The 19,134-nt window shown below is 32.3% G+C and overlaps 1 protein-coding gene across 1 annotated transcript in view; it reads left to right on the top strand.

Moving 5' to 3' along the window:
- The window catches only part of Vps13b (vacuolar protein sorting 13 homolog B), a 720,349-nt gene that overhangs the window by 396,573 nt on the left and 304,642 nt on the right, over positions 1-19,134 (top strand). The window contains exons 26-29 of the mRNA XM_077801386.1: positions 10,809-10,980; positions 11,489-11,603; positions 13,881-14,022; positions 16,377-16,785. Of these exons, the coding sequence (XP_077657512.1) occupies positions 10,809-10,980; positions 11,489-11,603; positions 13,881-14,022; positions 16,377-16,785 (838 nt within the window). The remainder of the gene's footprint in view (positions 1-10,808; positions 10,981-11,488; positions 11,604-13,880; positions 14,023-16,376; positions 16,786-19,134) is intronic.

Here is a 19,134-nt window from a genome sequence, read left to right as displayed (position 1 = left end):
TGTTAGGTGCTCTTCATCATAGTTCTCATCAGAACTTTATTAGGTTCTTACATAGTGGTTGAATGCCTGTTCCTCAACAAAGTCAAATGTATTTACTTCTGTGCTATCCATAGCTTTACACACCTTTACTGTTTATTTCATTACTAGAAGGTTCGTGAAACATCAGGCAGTATGAAATCAAGCCCATCAGCCTATATGTAACCCAAAGTTGAGTTTAAAAATTCTCAGGGGTAACATTTGATTCCTACTTATATTAAGATCGATTCTGCCATTTTCTTGGGTTTGTTCTGTGTTTTTTTTTTTTAATTTCTTAAATTTGACACTTATTAATGTTACACCTTTTTTAAAAAACAAAGTAAAAGACATAATCTTTTATCCTTAGAAGAATTTATAATATTTCTAGTGAGGTATGAATGTGTGTTATACATATAATAAAAAAGGTGAACTGGGAAATTTAGCCCATAACTAACTGAGTTGCTTTCTAGAGACAATTCTGAATTCTTAAGTGATAGAAAAAAATCTTATTAATCAGATAGATATTTATACCATTTTAACAGTTGTCATGGATCCAAAGACCAAATTTTACCAGTATGCCACTGTACCTCAGCTAGGTGAAGTTATCAAAAAGTTTATTTGGGGGATAGATGATATATAGCTTGGAGGTCAAGTGATTGCATATCATGCATGAGGACCTGGGTTCAGTTCCCAGTACCCCAAGAAAAATTTGCATTGAGATAGGTATTTGGTAAAGAGAAACACTATATAGATTACATTCATTAAAAATTTTTATATGTATCTTTACTGACACAACAGCTCAACAATAGAAATATCATTAAAGCACTAACATTTTCATGATTCTTTTTTATGACAATTAAACAAAACACACAAATACAGCATATTCAGGTATTTCCCTTACACAAAAACTCACAATCTATAGGTTCTTTTGAAATTGTTATTGCTACATAAAATGGTATTTGAACCTCTGTGTTTTCAATAGTATTAGTGAAGACAATTTAGAAAGGACATTAATTATGGTTGATTTTACTCTATTGATGAAATTAAATCCCAATGTAGTTGTGATTTTAGTCAAACCATTTTTAAAATTTTAGCTTTTATACATATACTTTATTTTTTTTTTAATTTATTTTTTTAATGTTGGTTGTTCAAAACATTACATAGTTCTTGATATATCATATTTCACATTTTGATTCAAGCGGGTTATGAACTACCATTTTACCCCATATACACATTGCAGAATCACATCAGTTACACTTCATTGCTTTACATATTGATAAACTCATGTCTGTTGTATTCTGCTGCCTATCCTATCCTCTACTGTCCCCCCTCCCCTCCCCTCCCCTCCCCTCTTCTCTCTCTACCCCCACTACTGTGATTCATTCCTCCCCCTTGTACTGTTTTTCCCTTTCCCCTCACTTCCTCTTGTATGTAATTTTGTATAACCCTGAGGGTCTCCTTCCATTTCCATGCAATTTCCCTTCTCTCTCCCTTTCCCTCCCACCTCTCATCCTTGTTTAATGTTGGTCTTCTTCTCGTGCTCTTCTTCCCTAGTCTGTTCTTAGTTACTCTCCTTATATCAAAGGAGACATTTGGCATTTGTTTTTTAGGGCTTGGCTAGCTTCGCTTAGCATAATCTGCTCTAATGCCATCCATTTCCCACCAAATTCTATGATTTTGTCATTTTTTACTGCAGAGTAATACTCCATTGTGTATAAATGCACTGGGGGAGGGGCCGGTTCCGCCCCTCAGCAGGCTTTGTGCCCGCTCTGCTGGTGTTCACAGTCCCGCCTACCTTGCAGACACTGGGGGAGGGGACAGGCCTGGCCCTCAGCTGGCCGCCGGACCTGTCCTAGTGGGTCCGGTCCGCGTTCCCAGCAGGCGCCATGTAGCTGCTCTGTCACTTGGCTGGTTCCTTTTCAGCTGGGTCTTGCTGGGTCATCTTCATTCTTCTTCGATATCTCCTCCTTTTGAGGGAAGGCTTCTTCAGGTCGATTTTCAGTCTCTTGAATCTCATTACCTTTAAACCAGCTCCAGGACAGCTTCTCCTAGCTCCAGCCTCCAGCTACCTACTGTGGTAGTGAGGTTTACTGAAGAGGCCAGTGAGAGAGCCATATACTTTATATATACTGTGTGATGATGTCTTCTTTATTTCTAACAACAGTATAAGAAATAATTTTTAAGCTTTAAAAAAAATCGTAAGTTCTAAGTAAATGCTAAAAATACTGATTCTACCTAAAATAGAAATTGATATGTATTAACCTACCACTGTTTAAAAGCTTAATTTCTTGGCAAAATTCAATTGACATTGTTTATTGACCAAAGAATTAAAATTAATTTATTAGCAGCCTAGGTTTAAAAAGAAAATCTAGCATGAGATGGTCATTTTTTAAAATATCTGTAATTGCTTAAAATACATTGACTTGCAGTTAATTATAAACTGAAACTGAGAGATTGCTTAACATCAACTGCTAAAGCAAAACTGTTGTCAGATTTTCAATTATTTAACCAACAGAATATTCTACCTCAAATTACTATTTAAATAATCCTTTAAATAGTATATTTAATTTGACCTTTTTACTCTTTTAAATCTTTTCCTGGATATTGGCTTTTTAAAATACATTTCTTTAAATGGGTTTATCTCTAATATTTAAGGAATAATTTCATTTAAAATATGGAAATCATGACATTTAGATTATTCTTTTTATCACTTGCATCACTGTGGAATAAACAAAGATATATCAAAGTTGGTCAAAGCAATGAAGGATATTGTTTAGCCTTCACATACAATTCAGCAAAATGTTTTGTATATAATACTTTTTCTATTTCAAAAGATTCCTATCAGAAAATGCCTCTATCTTTCATCTCTATTGGCTACTTGCTTTTTGTAAAATTTAGACAGTTTTATTGTACTAAAATATATATGCCAATTATGTATTTGGGGTGCATTTCAAAATTGTAGTTTTGATTTTTTAAAGTTTCTAATTAAATTTGCATTCAAAAAAGTACATAGGTGGTGGGAATGCAGTTCAGTGGCAGACCAGTTGCCTAGAATGCTTGAGGCCATGGGTTCAATCCCCAGAACTACAAAAATTTAGAAATAAAGAAAATAATGATTTCTAAAAAACTCATAAATTTTTAAATATTTTACTACTTAAAGTATTTTTTTCTTATTTGAGTCAGAACTATTATTTTAAAATTCTCTTGAATATGGAGATCTTACTAAGAATGATTCTAGTTTTGAAAACTACATTCTAAAAACTGTATTAAGTAGAAGTATTTATTTACATGATCCCTAGAAAATTTATAATTTAAACTGAGTAATGTTTTTTCATGCTGACTTGTTGATAATGAGCACTGTACTATCCTGTATTTTAGTTTGGGTGGAGGTACAGTACGAAATATGAGTGAAAGACTAAAGTACCAAGTTTAAAAGAAGTTAATCATTTTTCCAACCCTTGCATTGAAATAGTGAGAGAAAGTTAGTGGAGACCTCAGCAGGCCACTTGTTACTGTTGACTTAAGTACAAACAGTGGTGGAAATGTTTAGCCCTTTGGGAGATTTTGTGATTGAACAAGAATGCTGGAGTTATTTTGATAAGAGAAAGTAGCAATGTGGCCAAAACATATGATCATTCCTGAGCTCTGAAGCAGGCCAAGGATGAATGGCTGAAGTGTTTGTTCTTCCAGATGAATCAAGATAAATCCATCTAGGAAAATAAATTCAGTATTTTGGTCAATTTGCAACAAAATGATTAAAAAAAATTGAATTGTTTATTTTAGAACTTGTCCCAAGGAGGTGTGGGAAAAAAGTTTAGCATCTCCATTTCTGGCTCCATCTTCGCTATAGATTTGGAAACAGAGCAGAAAATTAATGCAAAAACATGTTTAACAACGCCATACCAAACGTTGTAAATCCAAAATGGAAATTGAAACTGCACGAGGAAGTACAGAAAAGATTTTTCTGAAGAGTATTTACTAAATTTGAAGCCACAGTTTTCTTAGCATTCTTACCAAGTATACACAGTAATATTGAAAATTAAGGTCTGCAGTTTTCTATCCTGGAAGTATGATATTCTTCTCAATGTTGGGAGGATTTAATTTATGCATGCTTCAGCTCTAAAAACCTATCCATAAAGAAAGGCATACTGATCACATTATGTTGTCTTTTATTTAATTTGACTTTGTTAAACAACAACAACAAAAGCATTATTTCCCAGAATTTGTGCTTTAAGTTAGATGTTGCTACATACACAGCCACCCAAAAATCTGATTTTTTTTAATAGCTTCTCAAGTTCTAGAAATTGCAATTGTAGCAGATTAGGACTACTTATTTTAAAAAAGTGTTTATATGAAACCCTCACAAACTGCTGGTTGTTCTCTTTGTTTGGTAGAATTGGGTCAAGGAGTGACAATGCTGTCTTCAAGTCAGGTTTAACCATAATTTTGTGTCACAGTCAGTCCCAGGGCTCTAATGCTTTGTTGTGCTTGGTGCCAAAGGATTTGTACAGTAAACACTTAATGTCATTCTGTGAAAGACTTCCCCATTTGGTCTTGACTCCATCTGAGGATTTTGGAAAATTGAATTTTCTTCTGATTGAAAGATGTTGTAAAGCACTGAGGTCAGAGTAAAATCTTGATACATACCCTTTTCTGGATGGTGTCTTTGTGGTAATGAGCACAAGTTTTGCTTAATTTTGTATGAGATTTTATTTTACTTTCTTTCTTTAAGATGTCAGGTTGATGACTTAAGAGATAAGTGACTTCTGGTCTGACAAACTATTGATAAAAATAGTATAATTACTATATTGATTTCTCTGAAAAATTTTTAATGTATTTTTTAGTTGTAGTTGGACACAATGCCTTTATTTTATTTATTTGTGGTGCTGAGGATCAAACCCAGGGCCCTGAACTTCTTAGGCAAGCGCTTCTAACTCTGAGCTACAACCCCAGCCCTGATTTCTCTAAAATTTTAGGATTTTTTTTTTTTTGTTATGCTATCTTAGCATAGGAAATGTGTGTTTTGTTTGAGATATTCAGAGCAACAGTGAACTATTAGAGATTAAGAATATAAATACCAAACAGAACTGCATCTGAAGTTGGATGACAAAATGAGAAGTAGGCATATCAAATTTCGTAAGAATGTGAGTATCCATTTTCTTTAGAATTGGTTCTGCTTGGTGCTGATAATTATAGCTGCCAGTTATAAAATGTTTTTTATTTGTAAATATATCATTCACATTCATGTTTCCATTTAATCTTTTTTATTTTTTAAAATTTTAATTTTTTATATATGACAACAGAATACATTACAATTCATATTACATATATAGAGCACAGTTTTTCGTATCTCTGGTTGTACACAAAGTAGAGTCACATCCTTCGTGTCTTCATACATGTACTTAGGGTAATGATGACCATTACATTCCACCATCTTTCCTACCCCCTATGGGAGTGGAGGGGGCTCCCTTCCACTCCCTCCCCCTTTGCCCTTTGCCCTATCTAGAGTTCATTTAATCCTTTCATCCTCACCCCCCCCCACCCGCAGCATATTACGAATCACCATCCTTAAATCAGAGAAATCATTCGGCATTTAGTTTTTGGGGATTGGCTAATTACACTTTGCATTATATTCTCCAGCTCCATCCATTTACCTACAAATGCCATGATTTTATTCTCTTCTAATTCGGAGTAATATTCCATTGTGTATATATACCACATTTTTTTTTATTCATTCATCTATGGAAGGGCATCTAGAGTTGGTTGCACAATTTAGGTATTGTGAATTGTCCTGCTATAAACATTGATGTGGCTGTATCCCTGTAGTATGATGTTTTTAAGTCTTTTGGGTATAGACCAAGGAGTGGGATAGCTGGGTCAAATGGTGGTTCCATTCCAAGTTTTCCAAGAACTCTCCAAACTGCTTTCCAGATTGGCTGCACCAATTTGCAGTCCCATCAGCAATGTATGAATGTGTGTTTTTCCCCTCATCCTTGCCAACCCTTATTGTTGTTTGTATTCTTGATAGCTGCCATTCTGACTGGAGTGAGATGAAATCTTAGTTTTGATTTGCATTTCTCTAATTACTAGAGATGTTGAACATTTGTTGATTGATTATATATCATCTTCTGACAAGTGTCTGTTCAGTTCCTTAGCCCATTTATTGATTGGTTATTTGTATTTTTTGTGTTAAGATTTTTGAATTCTTTATATATTCTAGAAATTAGTGCTTTATCTGACTTGCATGTGATAAGAATTTGTTCTCAATTAGTAGGTTCTCTATTCACCTCACTGATTCTTTCTTTTGCTGAGAAGAAGCTTTTTAGTTTGAGTCCATCCCATTTATTGATTCTTGATATTAATTCTTGCACTATAGGATTCTTATTATGGAAGTTGAGGCCTAATCCAACATCATGGAGATCTGGGCCTACTTTTTGTTCTAATAGATGCAGTATCTCTAGTTTAATTCCTAGGTGCTTGATCCTCTTTGAGTTTTGCACATGGTGAGAGATAGGAGTTTAATTTCATTTTGTTGCATATGGATTTCCAATTTTCCCAGCACTATTTGTTGAAGAGGCTATCTTTTCTCCAAAGTATGTTTTTGGCACCTTTGTCAAATATATGGTAACTATAATTATGTGGGTTAGTCTCTTTGTCCTCTATTCTGTACCATTGGTCTGCCAGTCTATTTTTGTGCCAATACCATGCTGTTTTTGTTACTATTGCTCTGTAGATAGTTTAATGTCTGCTATAGTAATGCCACCTGCTTCACTCTTCCTGCTAAGGATTTCTTTAGCTATTTTGGGTCTCTTATTTTTCCAGATGAATCTCATACTGCTTTTTCTATTTCTATATAGAATGTCTGGGATTATGATTGGGATTGCATTGAATCTGTATAGTGCTTTTTGGTAGAATGGCCATTTTGATAATATTAATTCTGCCTATCCAAGAACAAGGGAGGTCTTTCCATCCTCTAAGGTCTTCTTTAGTTTCTTTCTTTAGTGTTCTGTAGTTTTCATTGTAGAGGTCTTTCACCTCTTTTGTTAAGTTGATTCCCAAGTATTTAATTAATGTATTTATTTATGATCCTATTGTAAATGGGGGTAGTTTTCCTTGTTTACAGTTCTTATCTTTAAGTCTATTGATCTGATGGATTATATTTATTGATTTCCATATGTTGAGCCAACCTTACATTCCTGGAATGAACACATATCTTTTTGATATATTTTTGTATTCAATTTTCCAGAATTTTATTAATAATTTTTGCATCTATATTCATTATAGATATTGATCTGAAGTTTTCTCTTTTTTTGCTGTGTCTTTGCCTGGTTTTGGAATCCAGCTGATGTTAGCCTCATAGAATGAGTTTGGAAGTCCTCCCTCTTTTTCTATTTCTTGAAATAAATTGAAAAGTATTGATATTAGTTATTCTTTAAAGCTCTTGTAGAACTCAGCTGTGTATCCATCCAGCCCTGGGCTTTTCTTGGTTGGTAGGCTTCTGATGGCTTCTTCTATTTCGTTGCTTGAAATTGATCTGTTTAAATTGTGTATATCATCCTGATTCAATTTGGTCAAAACATATGACTCTAGAAATTTGTCAATGCCTTTGATATTTTCTATTTCATTGGAGTACAAGTTTTCAAAATAATTTCTGATTATCTTCTGTATTTCTATAGTGTCTATTGTGATATTTCCTTTTTTATCACCTATGTTAGTAATTTGAGTTTTCTCTCTCCTTCTCTTTATTAGCATGGCTAAGGGTCTGTTGATTTTATTTATTTTTTCAAAGAACCAACTTTTTGTTTTGAGATGTAATGTTAAGTCATTTATTTGTTGACTTTTTCTTCTTTTAAGGAATGAACTCTCTGCATTGAACTTTCCTCTTAGAACTGCTTTCATAGCGTCCCAGAGATTTTGATATGTTGTATCTGTGTTCTCATTCACCTCTAAAATTTTTTTAATCTCCTCCTTGATGTCTTCTGTAATCCCTTGTTCATTCAGCAGCATATTATTTCGTCTCCAGCTGTTGGAGTGGACTTTATTTCTTATTTTATCGTTGATTTCTAATTTACTTCCATTATGATCTGACAGAATGCAGAGAATTAACTCTTTTTTATATTTGCCAAGGGTTTCTTTGTGGCATAATATATGGTCTGTTTTAGAGATGGGTCCATGTGCTGCTGAGAAGAAAGTGTATTCACTCATTGAAGGATGAAATATTCTATGTAAGTCAGTTTAGTCTAAGTTATTGATTGTATTATTGAGTTCTACAGTTTCTTTGTTCAGCTTTTGTTTGGAAGATCTATCTAGTGATGAAAGAGCTGTGTTAAAGTCACCCAAAATTATTGTGTTTTGGTCTGTTTGACTCTTGAACTTGGAAGAGTTTGTTTGATGAATGTAGATGCTTCATTGTTTGGGGAATATATATTTATAATTGTTAAGTCTTATTGTTATATAGTTCCCTTGAGCAGTATGTAGTGTCCTTCTTTATCCCTTTTGATTAACTTTAGCTTGAAGTCTACTTTATTTGATATGCGGATAGAAACCCCTGCTTGCTTCTGCAGCCCATGTGAGTGGAATGATTTTTCCCAACCTTTAATTTCAATCTGGGGATGTCTTTTCCTATAAGATTAGTCTCTTGGAGGCAGCATATTGTTGGGTCTTTTTTTTTTAATCCAATCTGCTAATCTATGTCTTTTGTGTTTTTTAAATATTTTATTTTTTATAGTTGGACACAATATCTTTATTTTATTTATTCTTTTAATGTGGTGCTAAGGATCGAACCCAGTGCCTTGAATGTGCTAGGCAAACACTCTGCAGCTGAGCTAAAACCCAGCCCCTAGTATATGTCTTTTGACCTGTGAGTTTAGGCCATTAACATTCAGGGTTATTATTGAGACATGATTTGTGTTCCCATCCATTTTTGTTTATTTCTGTAGCTCACTTTGATATTGGGCTTCTTGACATTGCTGGTGTCCCCAAATGTGTGCCACTTTAACTAAAGTTGGTGGCAGCAATAGCCAAGGTAACTCTTGATAATAGTGGAAGTGCCCCAAGATGGATGGAATGTCTTATAGAGATGGGCCTGAAAGGTGGGCCTTACACTGTCTTTTGAAAGTCTGCTCTCAGATTCAGCTTCTTCCAGCCCTGTCTGTGGTCAAAAGGTAGGGGCTACTGCGTGAGGAAGGTTATGATGATGTCTGCAGTGTCCCAAGATGGAAGTGGGTTAAGTTTGGGTTCCAAGGTAGGGTTAGTCGTGGCAAACCCAAACCTACCCTGGGCCTGGATCCCACATATGCCTGAGTGGGCAGTGCTGGGCTGAGCCTGAGCTCCTGCAATGGTCTGCTGGTCAGAAGAGGGCATCTGGTGCCAGAGCCTGAGTTCTAGTGGGTGTCTGCCCATGGCAGGATGGACCCTGCATTTAATCTTAACTGTAAGAGATTTTGTGTCATTGTAAAAACCATTTTACAAAGGAGGTGATGGACTCTGAGAAATTAAATTTTGGCCTAAAATTACACAGCTTGTTTTTGAAGTTCTTAACCTAATAAATTATATTGCCTGCCAAACTAAATTTAATGAAGTACATATAACTAAAATTTAAATACATACACATGTATGTATTTTAAATAGGCAATAAGCAGGTTATATGTGATTAGTTCTCAGAGTGTATGGGTTTGGGCTTCCAAATTTTATTTGAAGTTTCAAGTGAATAGCAAAGTTTGGGATTTCAAAATCGAAAAACTGTATAGCTAATCCTAAAAGAACAAAACATATCAGTTTGTAATCACTGCCTCTAGCACCATCTTTTTCTTCATTTGAAACTGAAGTTATTCAACTCCAGTTTAACTTTAAATTAAAAAGGGTTTTCCACCCCACCCTGTGAGCTTCTAAGAGCTACTGAAAAGACCAAAAAGAAATCAATCAGCCTTCAGTGGCAAGTTTGTAAGCACCCAACTTAGAACCTGATACATATGCAATATTGAGAATATATGTATTGAATTGAAAAAGCTCATGCTTTATTCTTCTATATTTTAATCATTTAAAACATTTTAAAAATCTGTTGTCCAATCTACTAATTTTAGTGTCTCCTCATACTAAAATATGTAATATATGATGAATGTTTTGTTGTTTCTTAAACTGTGCTAATGACTTTGTTATGATGGTTCTAGATTCATTCATAAATACTCTGCATAAGAGGTCAATAGATTTTCACTGTAAAGAGTGAAATAGTAAGCATTCTAGGCTTTATGGGTCATGTTATCTTTGTAGCAACTTCTGAGCTCTGCTCTAAAGCAACCATGTAAATAAATGAATAGATGTGTCTGTGATCTAATAAAACGTCATTCTCCAAAACAGCTGGATTTGGCCAGTGTGTCTTTAGATGTCCAGTTTGTATATACCAATGTGAAATGTAAAGTAGAAAATGTTAATATTGAACATGAGGTACTAATATTTATGTTTGCTTCTTTTACAGAGGTTTGTGTGGTCAGTGAACTAGTAGATAGATCTCAGTGCTTCCATAGACCTTTGCTCTCTCTAAGAAAATAATTGTTGATATGATCCTAACTACTTCTGGATCTTATATATCTTTAGAGAAAACTGGAATATCATGCCTATATATTGTAACTATAAAAACAAGTACTTTATATGCTTAACATTATTAGCCTTAATATTTATATGATTGCCATTAGCATGATGTAGAAGAGTTACAAATAATAATTTGAAATTATAAATTTTGTTTGTAGTTATTTTTGTTACAGAATTTTTTGTTTGTTTGTTTTTCTTTACCTCAGGGAGATTCTATTCAGGCAGGTGATGATTCACCATTCTCAGATTCTGTTACCTTGGAACAAACTACTAGTAACATTGGTGGATCGAGTGGACGGGTTAGTCTCTGGATGCAGTGGGTACTCCCCAAAATTACAATAAAGCTCTTTGCCCCAGATCCTGAAAACAAAGGCACAGGTATAGGATTGTTTTTCTTCTCTATTAAAAGCATCAATTATGAAGAACTTTTTTTTAAGTAGAATTAAATTTTATTATTATCATTTGTAATTAAGTAAACATTATGTTATGTCAATATTTAAGGTTTATGTGCATATATTCTCTTTGACTGTGTAATACCTACATTTTGCTTGTTAGTATTAAAATTTATCCTAACTGCCATGAGGCCGTTTTACCATTGGTCATATTGATGCATTATATCATTGTTTATATATATTACAAATATCATTAACTGGTCTCAGATTTAGCACTTCAATCAAATATTAATTGGAATTTCTCCTGTCTTGAGATAGATGTCTTATCTTAATTGTAAGGCCTGTGTTAATATTAATTTTGCATATATATTGAAACTTGGGTAGTCTCAGTGTCTCTGTAGATGTCCAGTTTGCATATACCAATGTTAAATGTAAAGTAGAAAATGTTAATATTGAACATGAGGTACTGGTATTTATGTTTGCTTCTTTTACAGAGGTTTGTATGGTCAGTGAACTAGAAGATCTCAGTGCTTCCATAGACGTGCAGGATGTATATACCAAAGTGAAATGTAAAATAGAGAGTTTCAATATTGATCACTATAGAAGCAGGTAAATGATAATTAATATAGGAAAACTGTATTTTCTTTGAACAAAGTCACTTTAAGAATTTTTCTTAGTTTGACTTGTTATTTTTTAAAATTACTATACATGTTCCCATTAAGGGTTCTTAACAGATAAGCTGATTTTACTTAGTACTCATTCATTTATGTGCTGTAATAAGACTTTGTTTTGTAAGCTAACCCATCTGTTCATAAATATTCTCATAGCCATATTATATGAAATAACCTGATTATACTAATAATCTCACACAGTTTTATTAAGTGTGTTATATATTTTCTGAGATGCCTGGAATACTTTGATGACTCTGGTTTTTTGCTGTATTCTTTTATTCATTCTGTATATAATCTGCCCTGAGATGGAGCAATTGCTCATGTCTGTTAGCACTTTGAAGACTTCTTATATTACAAACCATTCATATACATGTGGTAGATATTTCTAAAATCATACTGTTCCTTCCCTAATAAATTTTCATGTAAAGTTAGATTATATGCAAATATGATTTCTTTGGAATACTAAATAATGATGACAAAAAAGTTAATTTCTACTTAGTTGCCACAAAGCTGTAAAACAGTTTTGTCATTAGATTTTCCCAAATAAAAATGCAAATCCTTTTTGTATTTTTGGCTTTACAACTCAACTCTAAATTTTTATTTTTTTTATTGAAATAGAACTCATATCACATAAAACTCACAAATGCTTTTCTAAAATATTTTAAATAACATTATATTTTCTGTTTAATAGTATTTTCTTTTAGAAAAGTACATTAAAGTCCATTTATTTCAGAATTCAGAATATGGATTCATTCAACAATTTTTTTATGTTTGCCTGCAGGAACATGTTTTTCTGTACGTGTATTGATCCACTGCATATCCTAATAACAGTCTTTTGTTTAAAGTTTCTAATTCTTCATTGAAAGCATTTGAATTCTTACCTGTTATTATATATATCATTTTGCTTATGTCAGTAATTATCAAATCTGTCACAACTGAAAAATTGTAAAATATTTCACTGGTTATATATTAGAACCTGTTATAATATTATCCTATTAAATAATATGAAAATTATTTTTATCACATTAATAATAAATCATTAATTGGCTTTTGATGTTTAATTATTTTCTCTTCAGTGATATATATCTATATTAAAATAATCTTCGAAAATTATATTTCAATGTAATTTTTGAGCAATATAATTTCTAGATGAACAATTATTATAGTTTATCTTTGATTTATCGTTATAGTTAAGTGTATATAAATTTTATATATTTAGGTAATTTATTTATTCTTTAAATCCATATGTTTATTGAGTGTGTGTTATGTACCAAGCTCTATGCTAAGGACTGAGGATATTCTATTTGATAAAAATAGACATAGATTTCTCCCTTGTGGACCATATGTACTCTTGTGGATGAGATTCAAATTCATAATCAACCAAACAAATGAATAATTTACTGTTAAAGAATAAATACAGAATTATCAGGATGTAATGCTAATTAGTAAATGGTTTTATTGATTGCATTGTTATATTCATAGAGTCAACTTAGTGTAGTATTGTTTACTTTTGAACTTTCGAAATAGTTATATGTGCTCAATTTTTTAACTCAGAAAAATTGAAGAGAACAGATAAGGTGAACTTATGTTTTCCAGGGAAGGGGAAGGTTGGCAGTCAGGACATTTTGAAGGAATATTTCTACAATGCAAAGAAAAATCTGTGGTGAGACTCATTTAGTAATTATAATTTTTGAAAACATCTTAAATTGTTTATTTTTGTTTCATGCAATAGGACTAATGGTTACAAGAATTAAAGCTCGGAGTATATTCTTTTTGACATGTTCCTCCAAAATTACCTCATAAATTTAAAACTATTTATTCTTTTAATCTGCTCATGTTTTGTAATCATCTTCTTTTATAGCAATTTAGTAAATTTATCAAAAACACAAAGGTAGGATTCCTATTAATATTTAACTTAAATGAACTATTACATTGACTTTTAGAAGCTTTTCCCTTTGTAAGTGAGTTCATACTGGATTGTCTTTTACCATAAACTTAAAGAAGTAATTGTGGACTAAAAGCAATTATTTTTTGTTTACTTCCATTAACAATACTTTTGCAGAAGATGGTCCAGACAGAGTCCCTACCTAACTGTGTCTCAAACCTAAACTTATGCAAACTTGAGCAGAATTAAAATCTTTACAGATTTTTTTTGCTTATGGCTTTTATTGCTTTTTGTCTTTCAACCTTCTTTGCTCCTGTCCATCACTTCAAGCCTTGGGGAAGAGTGTTGGTCTTTGGGGCAATGTGGAGGTGTCTTCCTTTCCTGTACTGACAAGCTGAACAGACGCACCTTGTTGGTTCGACCCGTCAGCAAGCAGGACCCTTTCAGTAATTGCTCTGGCTTCTTTCCTTCTGTAAGAAATCATTTTAAAATTTTGATACAGAACTGCCCTTAACAGGGACCCAGAGAAGGAATTGAACTATCCATAAAGTCAACTCTTGATTTTCATTTTTCTCTGTATCATTCACTTTGTTAAATGAACTATAAAGTGTTTTCAAATTATAGATTGGATTTCCACTGTAATCTTTTTCGGAATCAATTATAAATGCTTTTGTCATTCTGGGTTTGTGAAGACAAACTATTTTTACCATCAACCATAAGAAAATCAAAGTCAGATGTTAAATATAATGCTTTCAAATTGTGTACTTATGGAATGATCAAGAGTTGACCAATACTGCTTTGTCATTCCTTTTGTGACTTTGCTGAAATTTCTTTTTTTTTTTTATGCCATTGTTTTCTTTTCACCGCTACTTCAAATTACCTAATTTGATGCCCTCTTGAATCTGGAAAAATCTGTGTTCTCATTGACTGAGTAGAAGATGAACGATAGAGTACATACCAGTAACTTTAGAAGTTTAAAACCTTCATTGTCTACCAGTACAACACATGTGCATATGTTCTCAAACTAATTCTTTTAAGTGATATTCTTAAAATGAATAAAATGCATGAAATTTTTAAATATTAGGAGCAGATTTTCAAAACAGTGTATTCTTTTAAGAATTTATTTAATCACTACAAACATTACTAGGTAATTTCTTAGCATATGTGAACTATTTATTTCCTTTTTTCCCAAGCTTATTTGAGATTTAAGTCATATATTTTTAACATTATAAAAATATATAAATAATTTTATTTATATACTTAATGTTTAACAGTTTATTTCCATAATAGAACATATTTTCTGATTGATTTTGAATTTTCTACCAATCCCTATAGTACTAGAAAAAGATGCTTCTGATTCTGGCTTTCATGTCAGTGGAAGTTCTATTTAGATTTATTTTTCTCTTTGAATGTTCATCAGTGTCAATGAGAAAGAGTTTTACTAATTTTAAATGTATTCAGAAAAAAAATTGAAGATTCCTTTTAAAATTGATCATTTTCTCTGAATTTCTAATGATAAAGCCCCCTTTATTAGACTTTCTTTAATTGTCAGTGTTTTCTAACTTTTCATCTTAAATTGTATTAAATATTATTATTGTATGAAAGGTAATACTTCTATTCTTCCAATTTCAGCTATGTATTTTTCCTATTAGGGAGTTAGATGTGCATTATTTTAACAAACAAAAAACCTTTTCCACATCAATCTTAAACTTATTAAGACTGCTTATATTCAATAGGTTTAAAATATTTTTCCAAATCAAAATATTCATGCACTGAAATACCTTTTTATTCAAGATTGTAATATTACTATGGGTAAAGATTTATTGTGAGTTAAATTATTTAGATTAGTAATGACTGCTATCCTTCTCCCTAGAATGCAGTTAGACACCTAGAATAAATGTGTTGCTATGGCCACTGAGGCTACACTACAGCCCTCATCATCTGTTATTCCTGCTGGCCAGCAACATGATGACTGATCAAACTACTAGTTATTCTTTCTTTCTTTACTGTGCTCCTTTTTCATTTTGAGTGTAGAGAGCAAAAGAATGGGAAATTATGGAGTAGAAACAGAAAGTTGGAAAGAATGGAAAATGTTCTGAGGGACAGACAGGTTATTTCAGGAGGAAAAAAGGATTATATTTCACAATCCCTGAAGGATTAATTTTCAAGTTTGTTTTAATTACCAAATAATTAACTGGAGTACAAAAAGAGAATACATACAAAGATCAATGTTTCCTCACTTAATTGTAAAATTTAGATTAAAAGCAAAATTTATAGTAATAGCATAACTGCATTCTTTTTTCCTCTCATGATATTATTTGGTTTATAGGTATCAACATGAGAGGAATAGAGTAGAAAAAAGGGAGGTTTAGGAATGATGGGATGACATGGACACAGAAATATCTTGGCTTTGTTGCTTCTCACTTTTTTCTATTTTTCAAAATATATTCTCTTTCTCCCCTCCCCATTTTAGTTCCTCTCTTAATATCACAAATAAAACAACTTTCTCAGGTGTTTGGAAGTTGTGTGAAATATACTAATTCTCAAGATTTATGTTGCATAATTTGCAAGATAGGAGTCTGTGAACGATTCATTGGTTCAGGAAACAAACAAAAAACTAAGAGGATTCCTGATTTCAGGCCAGTCATTCTGTTAGTCATGGAAGCTTTTACCCCATCTGTAGAATTGATCACTTACATGTTTATGAAGAGCTGTAGGGTCTTACAAAAAAGGTCAAAATACTAAGGTCATTTTCTTCTATCAAACACTTTCCTTTTTTTTTTTTTTTAATGAAATGTGTATTGTGGTTTCCTTTTTCTGAAACAGACAACTACAAAACTTCTAGATGGTTCACATCAGCAGCATGGATTTCTCTCTCTGACATACACAAAAGCTGTAACAAAAAATGTTCGCCACAAGTTAACATCAAGAAATGAACGAAGAAGTTTTCATAAGTTATCTGAAGGTTTAATGGATGGTTCCCCTCATTTTCTTCATGAAATTCTTCTTTCAGCCCAAGCCTTTGATGTTGTCCTTTGTTTTCCTTTACTTAATGCCATCACAAGTATATTTCAAGCAAAACTACCAAGGTCCCAAAAAGAGAAAAGAAAATCTCCTGGTCAGCCCATGAGGACCCATACGCTGACTTCACGCAGTTTGCCTTTGATTTATATCAATTCAAGTGTAATCAGAATTTTTGTTCCAAAAACGGAAGAAATGAAGTCAACTATTGAAGGTATTGTGTTCTGATTTTTTTTTTGAATTTACATATTTTTATTCTAGAGACATTAGTTTTCTGTGTTTTGTTTCAACATGGGCAGCTGGTTATACTTTACAGTTTGGTGTATTTTAGAAAGAGTAAATATATTATAGTCATTCTATAGCTGTATCTTTTGAAGTTATATCAGAATACTGATTAAGTATCTGCCTCCATTAATTACTAGAGTAAGAAATATGAGATTTTTTTTCCTCCAGGGCTGCTATATACTTTCTGTCATTTGTTATGTGAAATTCAAATGTTGAGTTTTATACATCTAAGTTAACTAAAATTTTGCTTAAAATCAAGATAATTTTTCTAATAATGATGAAATGTATAAAAATTCTTATTTAAATATCTATTTGATTACTGAGAATGGGAAAAATATTAGTCAGTGTGTAAGGTCCCTCTGGCTTTGTGAAGCTTCTCAGTGTCATGAAATTACTGCCTTAAACTAAAGTGAATTGATAATCCCACTGTCTCCATCCACAAGAGTATTTTAAAACATTTAGTTTCCTTTTTGCTGTTTTTTAAAAAATGGAGAACTTGAAGGATTTTGAGAATCATTTTAGCACAATGCTTAATGGTATGAACGTTGAAGTTATACAGAATTGAGTTCAAATCTCAACTTTACGAGTTATAATTTTGACGGTCTTGAGAAAAACTATTATCCTCATTAGTAAAATAGTGATAGTAGTATCTAACTTGATAGTAAGTTGTATTAATAAGCTTACTTTAAAATGATGAAAACATGAGCTGGTAAGTATAGCACTAATCCCATACTATGTTCTCAATAAATCGGAGTGTTTTCATCAGAAGGTTGTCTTCCTTTTTAAAAAATAGAAATGTAGAAGAATTTCACAACCACATTTACCTCATTGGCCACACTCAAGGCCAGTCTTTTTTTTTTACCTTGGTGGCAGTATGCTGTCTTTGTTTTTTCTTGAAGCTTTAACAAAACAGACTGGATAATTTATATATAATAGAAATTTACTTTTCATAGTTCTGAATGTGTGGAAGTTTGGAAGTCCAGAAGTCCCAAATCAAAACGCCATCCAATTCAGTGTCTGGTGAGGGCTACTCTATTTCTCCAGAAGGTCCCTTATTGCTGGGTCCTCATGTGGCAGAAATTTAGAGGCAAAATGGGATAAATACACCAAAGCCCCTTTTTTTGAGGATGGAGCCCTCAAGACCTAATTAGTTCCAAAGTTCTCACTACTACTATCCCCGTCCTCGTCTTTCTCTTCCTCCTCCAAAATAAGTTTATGATATTGGATTTTATAGAAAAAAGAATAATTAAAAGTAACTGAAATACAAAAATAAGAATAAGCACACATACACAAACATCTCAAAATCAAAAGAAATATACCTATTTCAAAAAGTTTTTAAACTCAAAGAATATTTTATATACACACTCGGCTTATCCACAGATTTTTATGCCATTATCATAAACTGAGAAAAATTTAAAAATTAAAATGTAATAGAATAAGTTAGATTATAAGGCCCTGTTTCTTAATGCCTTCATCTTTTACATAATTTTTTTAATTTACAACATCTGAATTTTGGAGAGAGACATACATTTCAAATCATAGTATATACCCAGCTAATGTGAATATGAGAGAGAAGTGAGAATGGATATTTGAGAGATAGGCAATAGTCTATGCCCCATAAAAATAATAGAAGTCATTTTCATTTTTTTCTTGTAGTTATTAGGTGGAGGAGGAAGACTGTGAATGGTCAGTGATTTGATGAACAGCAAAGAGAAATTCCTGGCTTCATACTTTTTCTTCTCAGAATCTAATTGTGTCTCTTTTTCTGTCTACCATGGACAGATGATCTTAATTAGTGAAGGTATCCTGACTAATATTATCAATAATTAAAATTTATTTAAAAAATGATGCTTTGCAATTACAGATATGTACAGAACTTTTTAGTCTTTAATTATCTGAATTCTAAAGTAAAATTCAATATATCACACTTATAAATTCTTAATACATACTAGTTCCTACTTTTTATATCTATTTTTTTCTTAAACTGGTTATTTTGTCTTAAAACTGGTTACTTTGAGATGTGAACTTACTCTTCTCTGAATTTGCTATATTGTCAAAGTATTACACAGTTACTTTCATATGTTCAGATAGTTAGTAAAAACATATGAATGGCAAAGAATGAAGAGTCTTTATTGTGCAGTTTCAAGTGATGAAAGAGACAACCTGCTAGCCAGGAAAGTAAATATTGCATGTTCATTGCAGAGGTGATGAAGTTTGTGCTTTTTCCTTGTGGTTACCTTTTATTATATGAATATATAATGAATATTTAGACAATGTA

The sequence above is a fragment of the Urocitellus parryii genome, chromosome 7 (genome assembly GCF_045843805.1).
Source record: "Urocitellus parryii isolate mUroPar1 chromosome 7, mUroPar1.hap1, whole genome shotgun sequence".
Taxonomy (NCBI): domain Eukaryota; kingdom Metazoa; phylum Chordata; class Mammalia; order Rodentia; family Sciuridae; genus Urocitellus; species Urocitellus parryii.
The sequence above is the reverse complement of the archived record's forward strand: the minus strand, read 5'-3'. Positions and strand labels throughout refer to the sequence as shown.